Source organism: Spermophilus citellus, assembly GCF_964194105.1.
Source record: "Spermophilus citellus genome assembly, chromosome: 5".
Lineage (NCBI taxonomy): Eukaryota > Metazoa > Chordata > Mammalia > Rodentia > Sciuridae > Spermophilus > Spermophilus citellus.
The window spans coordinates 46,629,802-46,643,049 of NC_138186.1; the positions used below are offsets into that span (position 1 = coordinate 46,629,802).

The window sequence follows — 13,248 nt, forward strand, 5'->3', positions numbered from 1 at the left end:
TGAGGGTGGAGGTTGGCTAGGCTGTGCATGATTCATTCCTGAACTGAGGAGAATTGGGTGCTCACCCCTAGGCTCAGGTATGGTGACCCCTGTTTTTGGAGGTGCCATTTCTGAACACCACCTGGGACCCTGACATGGAGCCCTATTCTGTTCTTCTTAGGGGAGCAGAGGCCAAGGGGAGAGCAAGCTGCGACCTTGCCCTGATATTCCCAGTATAAAATCCAAAATACAGAATATTATGTGGACATTGAGATGCTGTTCCCAAGTAAGAGGTCATTTTGTTTTAAAAACCTTAGTAAACAAGTTGTTTCCAAAAATGTATTTTTGACAAACTGGGAAATAAAGTAGATGTTTCTACTTTTCTCTTGTCCTAGGTGTTGTTCTCAAGAGATAGGGGATGCAGGTTAAGATAGGGTCCTCAGATAGTGCAGTGGGCTCTTGATGCAAGGTACATGAGTAGTAATTAGGCAAATTTTATACAATTTGACATTGGATAATATTAGGAGAATATAGTAATTTTCCATAGTGTCATGACAATATTGTTATTCAAAGAAGAATATCTTTCATAAGAGATGAGCACTGACTTACATAAGAATGATTTTTGTCACAATGATTGATTTTCTAGTGTTTCAGCAAGAATTATACAACTATAATTATACAACTATATTGAAAATTGTGGCAAAATTATTTCAATGAACTAATTAGGTATATATTCACAATTGCACTATTCTTTAAAAGTTTGGAATATTTGATCTTTTTCATGTAATTTGAAGATAACTTACTCTAATACTTCCTAAAACATTGGAAATGCTCACAATATAATGCTGAACAAAAATTAAGTTTCAAGTGTACATATGTGTGTGCCAGATTGATGGCGTATGACTATCAACCCAGCTATTCTACAGGCTGAGGCTGGAGGATGGCAAGTTCAAGGCCAGCCTGTGCAACTCAGTGAGACACTGTCTCAAAATTAAAATTTAAAAGATGGCGTATCTCAATGGTACAGCACCACTTGGTTTAAGTGTTGGTATAAAAAAAAGAAAGAAAGTAATAAAAGAGTGTGCTTGTTTTGAGAATGCCTCAGTTGAGGGTGTATCAGTGTTTGACAGCATCATATTACTACAGTTCAATACCTGAGGTAATATTATGCATGAAAAAATTTATTCAGGTCACAGTTTGGGAGAGTCCAAAGCCTGCACATGTATCAGCTCAGTTCTGATACAGGACATTAGATGGTGGCCTGCCATGGTGTTAGCATGTGGCAGAACTAACCTATTACATCACCATATAGGCAGCAGGGAGAAACTGCAGACCATGCCCTGAAATCCCTATGACCTAAGGACTTCCCACAGGGCCCAAGCAGTTAAAGGTCCACAGCATCTGCAATACCACTACACTGAAGAGGAATCCTATCTGTAGGGACCATATCAAACCATGTCAGAGCACATGCATGCATGTGCAAGTGTAACAATGTCTGTGGACTTTTATTCATCCATTCCATCTGCAAATGTTTTGAGAGAAGTTCTTGCAAATGATAGAGATGTTTAAGTAACGTATTTTGAAAGATCCATCAAGTCTTTCCAACAGGAATACAGGGTAAAGCTTACTCAGTCCCCACTCCACCAGGGCCCCAGGGATCCTGCCAGAGATGAATATGTCATCAATGTTTCATGTATATTTCCTGAAAAAAATTATGCAAATGCTTTCATGTCTGCTCCATTAAGAAGGAGCACTGGAAAGCAACAGTAGATGGGAGCAGAGGAAAACATTTCTGCTTTTCAGCTTTCAGGGGTGTTATAAACAGGGGCTGATGGGAGGCTTGACTGGGAAGAGACCGAATCCTCAGGGTTGGCGTGTAGCTCAGGGGTAGAGCACTTGCCTAGCAGCATGAGGCACAGGGTTTCATCCCCAGCACCACAGAAATAAAATTTTAAAAATAAAATTATCATTTTCAAAAGCAATTGAGGGTAAGTCCAATACTATGGAAACATGAAGTCTCATCCTAAGACAGAGCTTCTGGTATTGGATTGTGATTAATATTTTGTTCTTTAAAATCAATATTTTATTGAGTTTAGGGCTTAGTTTCTCATATTTTAAACCAAAAATATTCTGTTCCTGACACCTCTTACAAATCCCAATTTATACTAAAAGATATAATTCTAGAATTTCAGAGAAAGCAAAAGGCACCAAGTTTTCCCAGTCCTTGGAGATGCCACTGTCAAACCATTGGGGGGAAATCATCCAGGTTTTCTCTCTTAAAAAATATATACTATGTAAGTGTTAGCATTATAATTCAGTATTTTCCTTTTTAAAAACGCCTAAAATATGTTGGGAACCTCTTTTTATAGCAATATATTAAGATACATTTTGCTCATTTTAATAGCTACATAGAATTTCATTGCATAGATTTTCTTTGGTAGATGATAGGAATATTCTCCATTTTCATTATCTACACACACACACACACACACACACACACACACACACAGTATTGGTGACACAAACATGTATAAATACCCAAACTCAAGCAGCTGTACCTTTCAAATATATGCATTTTATTGTATGTAAACTATAGATTAGTGAAATTGATTTTAAAAGGTTGTGGCTCCTTTGACATTTATATTTTGGTTCTGCATAAAGAAAATAAAATAAACCCATGTTCTTAAGAGATAGACCCAGACAAATCTGGAGGTAAAGAGTTATGATGGGCTTGTGAACACCTGAACAATCTTAGCAGCTCAGGAGGCTGAGGCAGGAGGACCACAGGTTTGAAGCCAGTCTCAGCAACTCAGTGAGACCCCAAGCAACTTAAGGAGGCTCTGTCTCTAAATAAAAATATTAAAAAGGGTTTAGAAATGTGGCTCAGTTGTTAAATATCTTGGGTTCAATCTCAAGTTAAAAGGATAAAAAAGAATTATGGTATCTACAATTTATTATCCAAAAGCACAGCAATCCTACTAACAGTCATAAGTTTATGTGGATATGAGGGTAGGGGGAGAGAGAACAACTGTGGCAAAACATTCACAAAAGATGACCCTGGGTGAAGGGTAAAAATAAAGGCTAGAAAATAATAAAATACCTGTTTGCTTTCTATCTGACAATTAGCATAGGCTTCCAGATGCTGATCATTTACTTTGGACCAAGCCCACTTCCCTTTAGGGTAAAAGCCCACTCAACACTTTGGGGCCACAACCCTCACACCCACTTTGACCTCCTGTCTTCCCTACCTTATCCATGAGAAGTCTGTACATGGACAGCACACACACACCCTCTGGGGACCTGCCCTGCCTGGGCTCCACTTCAGTGACCATAGTTCCACCCACCCTCTTCCCTTCCTATGCCCTCCCTGCCCTCTAACAAGCCCTGCCATGCACCTCTGATCCTCCCACCTCCCTTGCCTCTACAGGTCAACCTCTCCCCTTGAACACCCACCTATACCCTTAAGAACCCATGCCTATGTCTTGGGCCTTGGCCAACTTGCCTGCCCCGCTCCCCTTTCTCCATTCCTCACTTCCCCTCTCCTTCTTCTCTAGTTCCCTGTCTTCACTGTATTAGAAACCTTTCTTCTGTCCCTTTGTCTCCTCAGGTGCTCAGGACAGCAGAGCCTTTGTGGTGAGCATTGGTGAGCACTTGTTCACAGGTAGAAGGGTCATCTGTTGCTTCCTCTTCCACAGGGACCCACAGTCTTCACTATAACCTCACAGTGAGGTCCCAAGGTGGATCAGTGCAATCAAGGTCCTTTGCCAATGGTTATTGGGACCGTCAGCTCTTCCTTCACTTTGATAGTGACAAAAAAGAAAGTGCAAAGCCCCAGGGACCATGGGCAGAAAAACCTTTGGGAACTGAGAGCTGGGACACAGAGATCCAGGAGTTGGCAGAGCACAGCAAGAATCTAAAAGCAACCCTGGCAGATATCAATGCCTGGCAAGAGCAGAAAGGAGGTGAGTGTGGGCAGGGGCAAGTGTGATGTGAGGCTTTCTCCAGGACCTGTGTCTTCTCATTGCAATTGACTGGGGAGGGCAAGAAATGGGCTTTATACAGACCTGCACAGGGGACTTGGAAGAGAGCCAGGTTGGGGTGCCCTGTGGGCTAGTATTTTTCACTTGGTGGGCAGGGAGGCAGAGGGCCCAGGGGATGGAGAAGTGACTGGTGGGTGGGGGCAGGGTCTCATTTCCTCCAGGAGACTTGGGGCTGCAAGATTCACAAGGACAACCGCACCAGGGCCTTCTGGAATTTCTACTCCGATGGGGAGCCCTTCCTCTCCTATCATCCAGAGACACGCAGCTGGACAGTGGAGCCATCCTCAGCTCAGAACTTGGCTATGGAAGTCAAGAATTCCTGGGATGCAGATGGCATGCAAAGCAAGGATTACTGGGCCCAAGTGCAGAGAGAGCTTTGTGGAAGACTCAGGAGATATATAGTCTTCTGGAAGGACTCCTCCTACTCCCCTGGAGCCTCTGTCCAGAGGACCTTGTGTGAGTTTATCGTGTTGTGATTTGCCTGTCCTGTCACAATGCTAGATAGAGACAGGAGGGTGTATGTGCCCAGACACCAGTGAGCCCTCACCTCCCTGCCTGCCTGCTATCATAGAGAGCTCCCACCTGGCCCCACAACTCTAGAACCCCCAAATACCCCTCACCACCTCACAAACCAGAATTCCTATAACACCCCCTATTTAACATAACATGTTGAAGTGAGAATGTGAGGCCACAAGCCCAGTGACCATCCTCCTGCTAGTCAGAGGACTCAGGCTCCAGGTTGAAAACAGACTTGTGGACCTCACTTCAATGAGGTCTTAGGCCAGAGTCAGAATAGGGGAGAAGGGGAGTGAGGCTTGGTTACATGCCTGACTATTTTTGCCTTTGTTTCCCTCCAGTGTTTCCAGCAGTGGATGTGACCTGTGCTGAGGTGCTGGAGGATACCATCAATGTAACATGTTGGGATTTTGGCTTCTATCCCCAGAATATCTCTGTGACCTGGCTTCAGGATGGGGAACCACTGAGCCAGGGCACCCAGCAGTCTGGTGGTATCTTTTCCTATGAGAATGGGACCTACCAGACCTGGGTGTCTACCAGGATTCCCCAAGGACAGGAACAGGGGTTCAGCTGCCATGTGGGACACAGTGGGAACAGCACTGGCCTTGTGTCCTGTGGTGAGCCTGGGGGTCCCAGCAGGGTTTCCCAACCAGGTGACTCAGTGACCAGGGTGGTGAGAGGGGAGAAGCCTTGAGGCTAACTACCCAGAGTGTAACAATCCTGCTTTCAGGGACTGCACTGCTGCTTTTGAGCCAATGGGCTGCCTTCCTGGGTGTGGCTGCTGCTGCTGTTGCTGTAATTATGATTATTGTTTGTGTCTGCTCCTGCAAGAAAAGGAAGACAAAATCTACTGCAGAAGGTTCAGGTGAGAGAAGCGTTCAGTGGCTGGGGATTTCAGGGCCTATTTGGAATGTAGAGTCTCTTGTGCCTCCCGCTACACAGTGGAGGTGACCAGCTTTCTGGAACAGAGGATGGAGTTCTGTCTCCAGCCACACCCCTTAGTCTTGCCAAAAGCCAGGGCTGTCAACATTTCTGAAGGTCCAGCTGCAGCCTGTGTGGCTGCAGGGTGAGGAGTGAGCAGCAGTGGGGCCGTGGCTTCTGCTGTCCTCGTCTGTCTCTCAGGCTTTCCTGGCTTGTCCAGGGGGCTATGTTGGGAATGGAGGGCTGACTGGTGTTGGCTAGATTATCTTGTCCTCAGGGGGACAGATAATAAATGAGTTGTGACCCTAGGGTACTTAGAAACTGGAGAGGAATTTCATGAATTGTGATGCCACTGGTCCCTCCCCTCACTCTCCCCCAGTCTCTCCAGCTGTCAGGAGCAAACCAGGAAAAATATCCATAGGGCCAGAGCCCTGTCAATGCAGCCCCTGGGAGGCCTATGTAGAGCAGGCCCTGCTAGGATCCTCTGGGTCACTTGGGCATGCCAGTCACCATCCTGTCCCCACTATACATTTCTTCCTCCTGGAGTGGCCTTGCAGATGACATGCACAGGAGAATGGCTTATGTCCTTGGTCATCTGGGGAGAGAGACCAACCCATTACAGGGCATCTGTGGTCATTGTTTTTCTCTTATGTCTGGAATTTTCCAGTGTATTCCCTAGGAGTGTTGGTCCCCACAGGCTAGGGCACACAGTCCCATAGCAGGGGCCCATTCAGGTGACTCTACAAGTAGGGTAGGCAGCTCTGTGGTCTCTGCTGCCCCCATCTATGGCCTTCCAAGAGGGGGAACAAGGGCAATGGTAGTTCTACTTTCTTGTGGTCAGAAATGGTTGCCTGGAATGTGACTAGGGCAGTGCCCAGGAAAAGAGTGGGAAAGGCCTGTTGCTTATTTTTGCAAATTTCTACTTTGAATGTTGAATCTCAGTAAGGATGCTCCCAGTTCCAACTGTATCATGTGAATAAGCAGTTCTCCAGCACTCATGTACTAATGTGCACTAATTGTCACCCTTGGAGATCCCTCTATTGGAGTGTCCCCTGTGGGAGACCTGGATTGTGACCATGACAATGCAATGGAACAGATGATATATGGGCCTACAGTTCACACTGCAGAATCTCAGGAAAACCCTAGTTTTCTTTGGAAAGAAGACCTCTGAGAACTATGAGGATTGTCGCCTACAGAAGTCCCTGCTAGGTATGGAGGTAGGGAGTCCAGGGCAACCTCAGGAAAAAGAAGCCCTTGGGGAAGAGCTGGGTTCTCAGCAGTAGGTAAACCACGCAGGTAGGGGAAGCAAAAATGCAGATTGAGAGCCTGGGCAGGTGCAGAGGGTCAGTGATTCTGAGTATCCTCTACATGGGCTTTTACAGGTCAGGGGAGCAGCAGATCATGTGGCAGGCATGCTTTTCCAGGCTAGGCCTGCTGGTGCCCCTGGCTTCCTGGTGGACTGTCCAGTTGGGAGCTGCTGGCTCAGGGCTGGGAGGGAGGGATGCTGAGCTGCAAGTGGGGCAGGCCCTGCCGGGTGAGCACCTGCCTCTCGGGGGAAGCCTGGGAACTAAATGGGAATAAGGGCTCTGTGTGAGTCCTGTGCCCATCGTGGCAAGAGCAGGAGATGCCTTCTCTTGGAGGCCCCCACTCTGTAGGGAATGATTTATCTCTGGAGGAGGTCATCACTTCCAGATCTTGATCCTGAATCCTGCAGCCCTTTTACTCCCTTCTGTGGTGGAAACCGAGACAGGTGACACTGCTAATAGACACAGAGGAGCCTGATAAGGGCAGGAAAATGGGATGAGAGGGGAAAAAAAGTCAGGGCATTTACTTCCCTCAGAGAATGGCCAAATCTGATTTTTGAGGAACTGAGGAGAGAAAAATCCCAAGGGAGTAAACACCATTATTCTGCCACCAATTGAACACTGACTGGTTCCTCCTTTTCCCCAGAGCCCCTGAGCCTATATGACCCGGATCAGTAGCAGAGGACACCAAGTGACTACACTGGATCCACACAGCTGGGGTGTCAACCTTTGCTGAGAGCTCCTGGGGCTACTGGGGGAGCTTACACTGGGCAGCCCTACTGTGACAAGCACTTTTTATCTTGGTGCCTTGGTTTCCTCATCTCTACAATGTGGAAACATATGTTTGCTAACAAATGCACCTGTTTTGTACTAGTATCCTTATTATTTTACTGTATTTTAGCACATTATATATTGTGGGAGACCAACCTCGCCCATGACTTGAAACACTCCCCGGCGGGGTGCTGAGGTGTCCAAGTAGCAGAAATGTAGCAGGATTTCCCTACCTTTATTGGGTTCCAGGATGGAGTCCATATAGAGGCATGTCTCACCACTACCTCAAGGACCCAATCACCTCATCTGACCTTGCAAAAACACTGCCCTCCTTGGCTTTCATTGGACGGGATTTTCCCCAGAGTTTTTAGTTCCCCAATAAAATCCCACTCCCTAGCTTGTGTTCTACGCCCGCCTCCCACCCCCACTCTTGCCTCTCCAGTAAAACCTTACTTCCCCCCTGTAAACCCTCACTTCCCCCCTGGGGAGCTTGAGGCTGAGAGCTCCAGGAGCCATCCCAGACCTGGTTTAAAGGTAAAATTGTGTGTCTGTGTCTTTATTTCAAACTCCCTGAGAATTTTCCTGTGTGATTGAACCATTCACCATCTGCGCTGGCCGTGGACTAAAATATATAAGTATGGTGATGGTGTTTTAATAAATGAGATTATTTGTAAGTATCCTTATTCTGCCTCCTCCCAAGAAACCTAAAATACAGGCTCTTCTTCATTGTTGAGGGAACTTCAAACCCTCTCTGACTGTTTATCTTACCTCTTGTCTGTATCATTTTACATTATGAATGTTTAAACACTTTTAAATATAAAACATATCTGGTCTGTGTTCATGTTCTGGGAAGGGACCGTGTGACAGGGTCAGCAAAAATAACATGTTTGACTCCATGTTTGCCAGAGAATTAAACATATGTTTAACATAGACCATGTTGAGAGCCAGAGTCTGTGGCATTTTTAAAAATATTTTTAATTGATTTTATTTTTTAAATACATGACAGCAGAATGCAGTATAATTCTTATTACACATACAGAGCACCATTTTTTATATCTAGAGTCCGTGGCATTTTGCAGATGATGTTGAATGAATGTGCTGGCTTCAAATTCTGAGGAATTTGGCAGTGTCTTCAGAATAGCTGAGGTGTTGGTGCCAGTCCTCTGCCAGACATCTGCTCTATAGCCTGGGAGAGGTGAGCATCCAGGAGGAATTCCCATGGGGCATCCTGAACAGGCACAACTTCCTTTTCTCAGAGATTGCTTAGCGACGGCACCAACACCCCACCTGTTATTTGCAAAAATAAGCAACAGGCCTTTCCCACTCAAAGGCACAAAAATTCAACTACAGCCTCCTCTTTTATAGCCTAATGTAAATGGCATGTACAAATCCAGATCTCTCTTGTGTGGTTTACGTTGTACAGTGAGGTGGCTGGTAAACCCTGCTGTGATAAGATTATTTCCTCCTGTTTTTAGCAAGATTGTCATTTGGGTGTTGTAGCTTCAATATGCAAGGACCTCTCCAGAATGTCAGAGACACCCACTGCCCACACAGTCTTCATGCCCTTTGGTAACATAGGCCACTGCTGCTGCCCCTGGACCCTTGGCACAAGCCCGCCTCACACTGCCACTCACTATTCCAACTTCCAGACGCTTACTGTGCATGTGTTTTTCAATTTAATGTTCAAATATGTTCCCTTTACTCCCATGTTTGTCAATCGGGATCATAGTCACATGCTAATGTACAATTTGAAAGTCATCATTTATTTATATGTATTTTAATTATGGCATATAGAGATGCTATTGAATGTTTTGTTTTCATTACATCCAAGTTACACTTGATTTTTTTTAACTCAAAGGCAAAATATTTATTCTCTGATATATAAAACAAACAAACAAAAAATCTTTAATATATAGTGACTTGGTTTTGTTGCTTTTCTTTTAAGAAACAAATTGCAGAAGTATAGACCCGGGTAGAAAAATATACTCTCACAGCTCCTCCAAGCAGCCTGTGATCCCTGCAGTTACCAGCAACAGGCACAAAGCTTCCACACTGAGTAAGCCTTGTTCTCTTTAAAACATGGATTCACATTTGTGTAACAATTTAATGCATGGTTAGAAATACAGCTTCCCTTCTTGGTAGTGGGCCCAGTTATTCCACGACACTGATACCAGCAGAGACCCTGTGAAAACCTCATCTTGGTGATCCTCCTGGGCATTCCTGTGGCTCCACAGCTTGTCTCACTGGCCAGCACCTCCCCTGTGGCAGCTCCATGCGTCCTGGGGGCTGGATCCCCACCCAGTGGTGTCTCACTCTGTCCTATACTCTGGAGATGTGCTGTGGCCCCTTGTACAAAATGAGAAACTCAGACACATGGAGGAAGCTACTCCAAAAAAGGCTACTCTGCCCAAGAAATAGTTTCAAAGGGAAAATAAGTTTCTTTTCACTTAATTAATGCAGCTGGGCTGCACCAAATCCCTCTGACCTTAACAGATCAAGACAGTTCTGCTGATGGACAGCAGGTGGTGCTGGATCATGTAGAAAGCAGCAGTGGAATTCATGCTTAGAAAACCTGGAAAATACTCTTTGTTTGCAGGAGACTCATTTGGCCAAAGTTTGTTCTCAAAGCATAAATGTAATGTTTTCTCCCTGACATTGGATTTAAGCTGAAGACATACTTCATATAAAATTTAATTGACTCAAACGTGAATAAACTTCTAAAAGTTTAAAGGAAAGGGACAATGGATTTAATATTTGTTAAAACCATTATGTTCATATGACTCAAAAGCAAGAAAACCCCTACCTCTGACCATGACGTTAGGAATGGAGGTCAGTATGTGCTCATCAACTGACAGGAAGAGCTGGCTGCTGTGGGGGCAGAGATAACTCTGTCCCGGTGCCTGAGGCCCCTTGTCCACCACCTCTGCAGGAAACACTCGGAAACCTCCCTGAAGGACAAGCTGGGAGCACGCAGCTGGCAGTCACCTCTGGAAGTGCCTGCCTCACCTTCACTCTGCTTCCTGAGACGGTAGTGCCTATTGCTGTAGGGACCCACATGCCCGTGGGGGTCTGGATTGGTGTGAATGCTGCTGCTGGACCTGGCACAGGCCTGGCCCCTCTGTCCTCTTGGGGAAGTCTTGTGCAGGTCAGCAGAAACCGCGCAGCATAAAGGGCATCTTCACGTGAGCTGAGTTAAAAAACATGAACTTCAAAAGCTTACTTTTAAAAAAATGAAGTACTTTTGAAATTTAAAAACTATTTCTGTATTCAGATCTTTCAGAGGGCTGGAACCTGCATGGGGGCCTGGCCTGGGGTGTGCCTGTGTCTGTTAAGTTGTGGGGCAAAATTCTATAAAATAGTGCCGAGCTGACACAGAGAAGAGGGCTACGCCTGTGACCAAGGAGGAAGGGACACAAGCTGTCCTCATTTTAAGTTGGCATACATTTTTAGCATATTCCTGCCAGGAATTGCACGTCTGAAATCACAGTGCCTCCCAGGGCCACCGGCTCCCACAGTCCCTGCATGGGACCGGCAGCACTTGCCTCACCCAGCCTCTGGGCCTATAGTGTGACCGCTGGCCCATGCTCCTCCACCCCGCCTTGCGGCAGGACCAGGCTGTGGCGGGGGTCCGCCTTTAGGGAGCAGAGAAGGCTCTCCCGCCCCGAGCTGTGCAGCGCCAGGTCCCGCTGCAGCCTGTGGGCGAGGCTGCTGCCATTGGCCCGAGACAGGCTGCCTGAAGGTGTGCCCTGCATCTTGGAGACACTCTGAGGCTCTAAGGTGCCCTCAATGACGATGTCAGCTTCCTCGTCGCTCTCCATCTCATCGGGGTGGAAGTTCTGCAGCACGTGGGCCACTGACAGGCTGTGGTGGCTGGCAGTGCTGTCCGTGGACTGGCCAGAGCTGCCGGACGTGCGGCTGCTGCGGACGACATTGTTCCTCTGGTTGGCGGGCTTGACAGTGACGATGAAGTTGTGACTGTTGGCGATCATCATGTCTGTGACCTGGTCCAGCGTCTTCCCCGCCACCTCAATCCCGTTTACCTCCAGGACTTCGTCATTCACGGCCAGCAGTCCAGTGCTCTCTGCAAGGCCCCCCGGGACCGTGCGGGAAATGAAGATGCCTGGAACCTTCTCCAGCCCATGGGGGGTGACCCAGACGCTGGTGCCGTCGCGGATGTAGAAGCCCAGAGGCTTTTTGCAGCCATGTCTGTACAGCCTCACGCGGCGGTGCGTCTCGGGGAGGATGTCCACGTCGATGATGGAGGACACAGGGCGAAAGTCATGGGGCAGGCTGATGTCGAGGTGGGCCCGACGGCGGAGACCCTCCTCCCTCAGGGTCACCAGCACCTTCTTCTTCCTGGATAGGGTGCCAGCCCCAAAGCTGTAGTGGTCTGCCTCTTCTCGCTTCTGGATGAAGACCCTGAGCAGGGGGTTGGCGCTGGAGACTGCCTTGCAGAAGTTGTCATCGTTGTTGATGGGAAGCAGATCGACATGCACATCTGCATAGCCGATGGTCACCTCGGTGTTGGAGATGTGGTGGGTGTGCACCACCAGCTGGTAGAAATCTTCAAACTTGCCAGGCTTGTGGCGGTTCAAGGAGAATCTTCAGAATTCAGCCCCAAACTTGGTCTTGACTTCCACCGCGCTGCAGTTGTAGAAGCTCAGGGTCTGAGACTTGTGAAAACTCCGGTTCATGGTTTGGCCCGGATCAGTCTCGTTTCGCCCTCAAAGCTCAGGGGCCAAGACTCTTGGGGGCGACGCCCCCAGACGTCGGCCCCGTCTCCGGCCCCGGCCCGCGCTCGCTGGGGCGACGGGTTGCCTGGTGTGCCGCGGGCTGGAGCTCTACACTTGATTAAATGACCATATTGGTGCTTATGTTTTTTTTTCCCTTGATTTTTGATGCTAACATATAAAATTGTACTCTGTTCATTGGTTTCCCACAATGGCCAATTAATTTGGACCATTCCTCCCATGGAATACAACTGGAAAACTGAGGGGAAAAGCACATACTTTAAAAATATGCTAAAGGGCAGACAGGTGGAGAAAGCACTGAAGGCTTACTAGGCCTGGAACAAGAGGCATAAATCCAGAATAAGAAGTTAAGTACACTGTGCTTTTGTCCTAGGTGTGTCTGCTGGCTGAGACAGTGCCTGGGAGCCTCTCAGGGCTTGAGGGTAGAGCTGCAAAGGGCATATATGGGACACCAGAGATCCCTTGTGTTAATATGGGCCCCAAAGGCTGTCCCTTTAGAATCAGCCAGTTCTCCTGTGGGTTACAGCTCTACTTTAACATACATGATCCGAAAATCTGAATACCAAAATGTGCATTAAGGTGCTATTTTTGGCCACTCTTATTGAGCATTATAATTGAAGACCTCGTCAATGTAGTCAAAAGAGAAAATAAATAAATATAGAAGAGTTTGAAGAGAGAGAATTCTCATAAATTTCAAATTATAATATATTGAATTCATAAAGTCCCAAATCATTACAAATCTTTGAAATTAATAAGTTTCAGGCTGGGACTATGGCTCAGTGGTAGCGCACCTGCCTGGCATGTGTAAGGCACTGGGTTTGATTCTCAGCACCACATATAAATAAATAAAATAAAGATCCATCAACAACTAATAAAAATTTTTAAAAAATAATAGTTTCCTGTGGTTGCTAGATAAACATATTTATTTCAGTGTTTTATATTTTAGAAGCAAACAGAATGTGAATT

General features: G+C 46.7%; 1 protein-coding gene and 1 pseudogene across 2 annotated transcripts; one reads left to right on the top strand and one right to left on the bottom strand.

The window, feature by feature from the left end:
• Positions 1–1,989: 1,989 nt before the first annotated feature.
• Positions 1,990–6,627, top strand: LOC308649363 (MHC class I polypeptide-related sequence B-like; the record flags this gene model as incomplete). Its single annotated transcript, XM_081294958.1, has 6 exons — positions 1,990–2,019; positions 3,641–3,941; positions 4,164–4,475; positions 4,877–5,152; positions 5,266–5,400; positions 6,503–6,627. The coding sequence occupies 6 exons, from the start codon at positions 1,990–1,992 to the stop codon at positions 6,625–6,627; spliced, it is 1,179 nt and encodes a 392-aa protein (XP_081151084.1).
• Positions 6,628–10,587: 3,960 nt separating this feature from the next.
• On the bottom strand, positions 10,588–12,225 carry LOC308648943 (partitioning defective 6 homolog gamma-like; annotated as a pseudogene). The gene has a single exon. The product of its transcript is annotated as a partitioning defective 6 homolog gamma-like (transcript).
• Positions 12,226–13,248: the final 1,023 nt, after the last annotated feature.